Source organism: Pimephales promelas, chromosome 6, assembly GCF_988280905.1.
Source record: "Pimephales promelas chromosome 6, fPimPro1.hap1.1, whole genome shotgun sequence".
Taxonomy (NCBI): Eukaryota; Metazoa; Chordata; class Actinopteri; order Cypriniformes; family Leuciscidae; genus Pimephales; species Pimephales promelas.
This window is the reverse complement of record NC_142774.1, coordinates 6969954-6978745: the sequence shown is the minus strand read 5'-3', so window position 1 is coordinate 6978745 and position 8792 is coordinate 6969954. Positions and strand designations below refer to the sequence as shown.

Sequence of the window (8792 nt, the reverse complement as noted above, 5' to 3'; positions counted from 1 at the left end):
GCAGGTCCATCAAAGGCTTAGGGAACAGTCATGGATGTTACAATCATAAAAATACAGACAAAAAAAAGGTCTTTTGTACTTTTTGTGAACGCTCAAAGACGTCTACGCCAACAGAAATGTTACATTTCATTGTTTTTTTTGTTCCTCAGGAGCCCTGGGCTGTGTGTTGGCGGCACTGGAAGATGTCGAATACTACATTTATCGCTCTACATCCTCAGCTGGTGCAATGTTAACTTAAGGCAGTGTGGTGGGATTCTTGGGAATGCCATCAAAAAACCTTCCCTCCTCTTCTCTTTAAGCATAAGGCAACTAACACACATTTATATACTCCGTATTTCACAACCTTTGGTTCCAAACTGTGGTGTAAAAGATGGGAAACATTAACATTAAGGCAGAACAGTTAAGCTAAGATGGCTAGCGTAGCCTTTAGAGTTGTATATCCGGTTCTACTCTAAAAAACGAAACAAAAACTAAAGGACTGATTATAGGGAACTAGAGAATTTTAAAGCAAATCGTCAAGCAGCTCGGACAGAGTAACTGGTTGTCATGATGGTTTTAAAAACTTTGGAAGAGTAGAATGAGTGGATTTCCACCTTTTTGAAAGGTAAAGGGTGAAACATAATGACAGTCCAGTTACAATATGTCTTTTTATAGTTGTTCTAACAAAGGCCTACACACACACACACACACACCTAGTTCACTCTAGTACAGTGCAGCAGCAGAAATGGCCAAATTTAGCCACTTACAATGCAATCGGACAAAGACAATCGCAGCCTATGGAGTGTTCCTCCATAACAGGTTTGCGCAAAAGCAACACCAGTTTGTTCTATAAAAAAGTAGGACAAGAAAAGAGAAGGAGCACGGGATAAAAAAAGGGAAGGGGAGACGAGAGAGAACAAAGAAAAGTCAGTTTTCAGAGCATCCGAGGCCATTTTAACTGTCATCCACAATCATATTCAGTGGTAGAGGTTGCGTTTGAGATGGAGAGATTTGTGCTACTACTGCCCAGTGTTGTTTTCAAGTAATTTTTCACATGAAGGATTACAAGGGTAGGTGAGCGAACACGTAAACCCACGGTGTAAAGGAAACACGCTCTCACGTACACACACACACAAATCAAGGTAAATAGGTCCCAAGGCCACTTAGCACAGTAGATGGTGCGGCCAATTCTGTTTGGCCTTCCTCCAGCTCCAAAACGAACACACAGCATCACTACCGCCCATTAGCGTTCGCCACAAGAGCCAATTTCAGTGCTTTTGCTTCAGATAAAGGGTGACGAGTCAAGATTGGTCTCCCAATAGCGTCCCAATCTTGACCCTTTGATAAGCGAGGCCGAATTGGATTAGATAACCGGACTGTTTGTTTTAGAGAGACTATCATACGGACGTCTCTGGACCTGGCGTGCTGTAGGCGTAAGCTGCCCCAGAGAATCTTGGGTTCTCTCCTATTCGGAGAAAGGAGCTGAAGGTGCAGTAGTCGGGCCTGCCACCCCAGTAGGTACACATGAGTTTTTTGGGACGGGAGGAGTCAGACCTGCGGTGTGTGTGGTTCTGGCTTTCGTTGCCCCGTCTGTCATGTTTTCGCGCAGGTGGAGCATGGAGGGAGGACAGGGGGGTGAACTCGGACAGGTGGCCTTTATACAACTTATCAGCATCCTGGAGAAAAGAAGGAGGTAACGGAGAGAAAGAGAATGAATTAGCAGATTGCATCATATACATGCATGTAAATGCTGGTATTGGTCACATCAACCCATATCCAAAGCCCCAGCAAGAAGCGGTGCAAAAAAATAATAAAATATATTACTTCACAAGATCACACATCGGATGTTTACCACATGCACAAGCCCAGTCCTAGAAGATGCAAAACTGATCGATTGAGAGGATGTTTTTTTGTTGTTTTTTCTTAAAAGGAGGGTGAAATGTTACAATTCATCCCAAAATCGAAAGAAAAATAAGTTTTGTTTTAAAATGAAATAAATTTATAGTAATGTTAAAAAGTTTGGGGTCGGTATATTGTTTTGAAAGAAGTCTCTTTTGCTCACCAAGACAGTTATTTGATCAAAAATACTCTAAAAACAGTAATAATATTACAGTAATGCATCGTTACCGTAATTATTCATTATCGTCATGCATCATTACCATAATTATTCATTATCGTAATGCACCATTACCGTAATTATTCATTATCGTCATTCATCATAACCGTAATGCATCATTATTGTAATTATTAATTATCGTAACGCATCATTACCGTAATTAATAATTATCATAATGCATCATTTCCGTAATTATTTATTATCGTAATGCATCATTACCGTAATTATTCATTATCGTAATGCATCATTACTGTAATTATTCATTATCATAATGCATCATTACTGTAATTATTCACTATCATAATGCATCATTACTGTAATTATTCATTATCATAATGCATCATTTCCGTGTAATTATTCATTATCGTAATGCATCATTTACCTTAATTATTCATTACAGTAATAATTAATTATCGTAACGCATCATTACCGTAATTATTCATTATCATAATGCATCATTACCGTAATTATTAATTATCTTAATGCATCATTACTGTAAGTATTAATTACCGTAATGCATCATAAAATTTCACTTTTGATTTTTTTTTTCAATTTGTTTTTACCATTACAATTCTCATTACTGTAATATTGTGAAAAAATGACTGAAAAAATGACTAATAGTTTATTTATTTATTTTTGATCATTACAGATTTATTTTTTTTCACAGACTGCAAAAAACCTCAACGGCCCCAAAACAGGCTTTATGTTCTTTAAGCAAATTATAATTTCTTGTTTCTTAGTTTTGAGTTTGTGGTTCTACAAAAAAAAATAATAATAATAATAAAAAATGAGAGTGAGATTCGCTCAGTAGCAGAAATGATCATAAGCATGTTCTAGGAATGGGCATTTAGAAATATATGCAAATAATATTTTTAATAGACAAGTAAAAATACACATGCAGGCCAGAGTGTTAGATGTTAAACTGTATGTCAAGTCTGCTGTGTGTATTTGTGTACGTGTCAGAGCCCGTAGTCCCCATGTCCATATACAGTACCGCACACCCCAAACCACAACCCAATACTTTCAAACCAAAGCAAACCAGTCTGTAGGTTTCACACCAAACAACAGACCCACACAGGTGTAGAAAAGGCTTTTTAACCCCCCCGAGTGCTTTCACTGGAGGATTCTAGAATTCTCAGAACGATTCTAGAACCGCACACTTCATCTGAGAACTCTAGAGCTCCACTTGAGTCGAGTGTGGATTAGTTCTTTCTGGCTTTAGTCTTCAACTTCACATTCTCTTTACCATAGAGTTGCTAGGCCTCAGTGGTGTTCTGAACCCCATCTAGCAGTGAATCATGAATGTTTGTCTCAACCCTTTCAAAGATCCTGTCAGCCCTCATTCTCTGTGAAACATCACACACACAAACAGACTCAAAATGTGGCATAACAGACCCATGTGCAGAATATTTGTTTCGACACTGAAGTATCTTGCTGGAACTGAAAGTACAGCAGCAGAAAATGCATTTCCATTTAACAACTTCAGATCTGCAACGTAAAATGCACATTCGCAAACATAAACATGCACGTTTCATGCATGCAAACACGTAGAGTGACGGAATATAAGGCTCGGAGCATAAACGGATGCTTTAGGCATGTTGGGTAGCGGTAATGTTCAGGAGGTCTTCACTCACTGATACACACACGCACATGCAGAGACGGTGTGTAGGTTCACCTCCGCCTCAGTTCAGAAACTGACACTGCTGGAGGTCTGGGAGAGCATAAAGATGGTGGACTGCTCAGCAGTGAGACACTGACGCTTTGTCTGCCGTTACCACGGGTCACAGGCCAAGGGTTAAACACACAGGGGAGGGGGAAGGTCAAGCATCAGAGAGAAAAAGAGAGACGGAAGAGGAGTAAAAACAGAAAGGGTTTAGAGAGGTTAACAATCCTCAGAGATTGATAAAGGAACTTCAGCAAAAAGTGCAGTTTTCTTGCAGAATTATTAGTAAAACTTTACAATAAGGTTCAACTTATGGTAGTGTAAACTAAAACTATTCAAAATATATATTTTTTATTTGAAATGAAGAAATATTAGAAGAAAAATTGCCTTGGAAACTGAATAACTGAAATAAAATAAATGTAAGTTTAAGTACTGAATTTACTAACACTCAAAAAAAAAAAAAAGGCAAACCTAAACTACCAAACAAACTAAAAAAAAAATGTATTCAACATAGGAATAAATATTCTTATAATATCTAAATAATACTAAAATAACACTGTCAATTACACTGATTCATCATTACCGCAATTATTCATTACCGTAATGCATCATTACTGTAAGTATTAATTACCGTAATGCATCATAACAGCTCACTTTTGATTTTCAATTTTTCAATTTGTTTTTACCATTACAATTCTCATTACTGTAATACTGTGAAAAAAATTACTGTAATAGTTTTTATTTATTTATTTTTGATCATTACAGATTTTTTTAAAATGTATTATTTATTCATGTTCCTTCATAATACATTGATTTTCATTGAAACATTTATCAAATTTAAAAGAATATAATTACAACAATAGAAAAATAGATTTACATTAACTGAGATTTATGTGTTTATTGTTAGTCCATGACACCTAAGGCATTAAAAGAGATCACTCATAGTTTTTTTTTACTCATACTATGGAAGTAATCAACTATCTGATTACTGACATTTTTCTAAATATCTTCTTTTGTGTTCAACAGCAGAAAGAAACTCGTACGGGTTTAGAACCAATTGAGGATGAGTACATTACACCTCAAACTAATGTAAACAATTTGAACCTTATGTAAAGTGTTCCTGAAGTGTCATAATCTACAGTTCGATCCTAATGTCAACATGAAATCAGAACAGACCCTATTTACTTTCTTAATACACATTCTCTCCAGTGGTTTGGTTTGTAGCACCTACCTCTCCTGATCATAATGTGTTATTTTATTGTTTATTATCCTGTTGAACTTAGAAATGTGCCAGAATTATGGACGTTTCATGTTGACGTTAATGTGGCAGTAACATTAGCACACTGGGAAATTCAGAGTTTCATAGGGAAGGTGAGCAAGAGGAAAAACATCACATGGGTTAAACCAGTGGTAAGGCAGTTGATCAAACACACGTCACACACACATTCAATTTCCTTCTGAAATTTCTCAACATAGTATGCTGACATACTATGTATGTGTGTGAGTAAAATACACAGATAGACCCAATAACAGCATTGAATGGCTTAAAGAGTCATCCAACGTAAAGAAGAGAATCGTGAACCGCATCCAGAATTCACTTACATCAAGCACACTGGGAAGCAGTCCGATGCAAGTGTAAATCTGAAGACCAGTTAGTAGCCATTATCACAAACTATAGCACTATTGAGCTGGTTCAGATCAACAATCATTTGGTTGAATATAGCAAATATTTTTCTTAAAAAGCTGTATAATTTCTTTACAATGGAACTGAATCAGAGACTTCAACTATTTTTGTTTAGAGCTGCTGTAAACTTTTTGCATCATTGCATAGTTTTCCTGTTATCACTGTAAAGTTGCTTTATAAGCGCTATATACATAAAAATGACTTGATTTGACAAACCAAGTTTGTGGAAATTACAGGACTTGGGGCTTTAAACAATAATAATAATAATAAAAATGTATTTCCATCCCTTACAACTTTGTTTTCATTTGCATTCAATTAAATGGCATCTACCCAAACTAATAATCATGGTATATAATATATATATTTAAACAGCTGTCTATCACTGTAATGAAACATGGCATTGACATGCAAACTAGCGTTATCCTTGCATCTCTACACACATGTAGATACTGGTGTCGTACCTGTATTCTCTCAGTGGTGGTGGGCCATAGAGCTCTACACAGCACTTTCTTCACCACATCAGGCAGCAAACTGACTATAATCAGCAGAATTATACTGAGCCACGCAGGACCGCTGGACAACATCTGCATGAACACATAGTACATCCTCTGATAGTTCAGGAAAGGCCTAGAAAAACAGCAGATGAATCACGTCAGATATGACGAATCACAACATATTTGACTTTGTGATCGTAAGTGTACAGAATATTAGGCAGGCCGTACCAAATGATGCCTCCCCACAGGAGGGAGAAGATGACATAGAAAAGCAGTGACCCCCATATGACAAAGTGGTTGATCCACGTCCAGTAATGTGTGTCCAGGGCAAGCTAAAGATAGAGATGGTTAAGTAGACGCCGATCGGCAACAGCTAAGATCGTAACACGTGAGTCGGGTGTATTACCTTTAGCGTGACCGTGAACACGAGGATAGTGAATACAAGTGTCCCAAAGGTCCAGTTTCCAAACATCTAGAACAGAGAAATATTGAAAGAGGCAAAAAGAGATGTAGAAACAGGGTGGAAATACAGCAGCTCACCCTCTCATCGACATACAAACAAACACGCCATACGCTGCAGTTACGCATGGACAATTTAGCACTAGGTAGAAAAAGACTTGTTTGAATTATCCAGCATATATATATATATATATATATATATATTAATAATTAAAAAATATTTCTTCAGCTTCTTCATAAGGATATTTTGGGTAAATATATATATAAATATTTACATTTACAATAGGGCATTTACCATAAATATTTTATAGAGATTTTAATTATGTTTTAAAATGGCACAAGATACTTCAAAAAATAAAAATAAAATGAAAGATGCAACATAACGAAGAGGCGTTTGCCTGAATCATGTATACAAAGATGTAGAAAAATAAATAAATGTTTTTAATTACCACCTGGTTTAATTCTTTTATGTAGGAATGTATATTATTATGTGTATATATACAATATGTATTAGAAGTAGAAAATATTAGTAGTACAAATCCACATTTATAAATATTATATATATATTAGGGCTGTGAAATGATTAATCGCGAATAATCGCATCCAAAAATAAAAGTTTGTGTTTACATAATATATGTGTGTGTAGTGTGTATAATTATTTTGTATATATAAATACACACACATGCATGTATATATATATATATACTTCATATATATATTTATACAAAATTAATATTATACATAAATATAAATATTTGATATATTAATAAAACGTTTTTCTTAAATATATACATGCATGTCTGTTTATTTATATACAAAATAATTATACTCACCACACACACATATATTATGTAAACACAAACTTTTATTTTGGATGTGATAAATCGCGATTTATCATTTCACAGCCCTATATATACACAATATATTAGAAGTATATATTGGGTAAACTTATAAATATATTTATAAATATAGTTTTTAGTATCTGCCTTTAATTTGATGAATAATATGATGAAAACGTCTGCACAGTATACACAAGACACTCATAAAATGTTTCTTTTAAAAAATCTCTCGTGAAAGATTTGCAAGAAATAGTATTATTATATCATTATATTTTAATGGCACTGTAAATTGAAAGCATTTCGGTGTGACCCTATATGTGATGTCTGGAACTCTCTGAACTCAATTGAGTTTTATATTTGATCTATAAAAGCTTCATAAATAAATAGTGAGCTTAGATAGTCCCTTAAAATGTTATAATGGATTCAGCATTGGCACTTAGGCTCAATAAACATCTGCTCGGATGCGGTAAGCCGTTTCTGTGTGATTGTTTTTCTCTTTTTGGGAGGATTTGTTCCCTCATTGTTTACAGTGTTGGCAAATGGTTGAATTTCGAGTCGACACAATGGATATCTCTTCTAGAAGCTTCCCCTGTCTGCCGACCGGCCGCGCCGTTGATGACACTATGCAAAACATCGACACTATAATGAAAGCTCTGTATAAAATCACTCGCTGTTAACCTTTACAAAGAAAAACGAATCACAATGGAAATCAACAAGCCATAGCAAAACACGACTGTACGGCACCAAATGGTTTTAGTGAACAATACAATGTTGATGAGTAACCAGTTAATGCAAAAATCAAGTACAAGGACACACAATAGATGTCAACAAGTTTGAAGAAAATGTATTAACTTACCTTGAAGAGCACTCAAAATTAAAAGTAGTGTAAAAAAAACACTTGTCAAGGGCAAATGATGTTTAAGGATGTTGTGAGGTTTTTCAAAAGGATGAATTTGTTATTTAATCCGTTAATAATTAAATGTAATCATGTTGGAGTATCTGCCACTCTCCACGAATAGGGTAAAAAATAGGGTTTTTATTTCTTTCAACAGTTGGTCAGTGAAACGAAGTTGAAGTTTGCAATTTTTACAACCCCGAAACCAATTTTTTTTTACCAGATTGTAATTAAGTGACCTTTGAAACCATGTTTGGTGCAATTTTGCACATTTTCTATCAAACATAGATATTTGACTAGTATTAACAAACAATGAGCTATATACATCACAATATTTATTAATTGCTGTTAACTTCAGTGTATGTTAAAGGGATAGTTCATTTTGAAACTAATTTTTGGTATGTTTTAGCTTACCTCAAGGGCATCCAAGATGTACAGTAGGTGTCTGTCAGTCATATAATGGAGGTCTATGGTCACCACCTCAAAGAGCATGCACAGAGAAGTCCAAATTAAACATGATTTAATGACTCGTAAACGAAACGAGCGGTTTGTGTGAGAAAACGACGTGAGAAAACCACAGCCACAAAGCGCCCGCGCCCTCAGATCACTTGGACGTGACTGTGGTTACAAGAGGTACAAACGATATAAATACTGTTTGTTTTC

General features: G+C 35.4%; 1 protein-coding gene across 6 annotated transcripts in view; it reads right to left on the bottom strand.

Moving 5' to 3' along the window:
• Positions 1-563: 563 nt before the first annotated feature.
• The window catches only part of atp11a (ATPase phospholipid transporting 11A), a 75919-nt gene continuing 67690 nt past the window's right edge, over positions 564-8792 (bottom strand). For 2 of the 6 annotated variants that reach the window (XM_039687706.2, XM_039687714.2), the window contains 5 exons: positions 6343-6408; positions 6165-6268; positions 5904-6069; positions 3771-3860; positions 1523-1655 (listed from right to left, as the gene is read on the bottom strand). In XM_039687706.2, the coding sequence (XP_039543640.2) occupies positions 3783-3860; positions 5904-6069; positions 6165-6268; positions 6343-6408 (414 nt within the window). In that variant the 3' untranslated portion in view covers positions 1523-1655; positions 3771-3782. Of the gene's footprint in view, positions 1656-3341; positions 3442-3745; positions 3861-5903; positions 6070-6164; positions 6269-6342; positions 6409-8792 lie in introns of all 6 variants that reach the window. The other 4 variants (XM_089132030.1, XM_039687696.2, XM_089132031.1 and 1 more) reach the window with 3 other exon arrangements.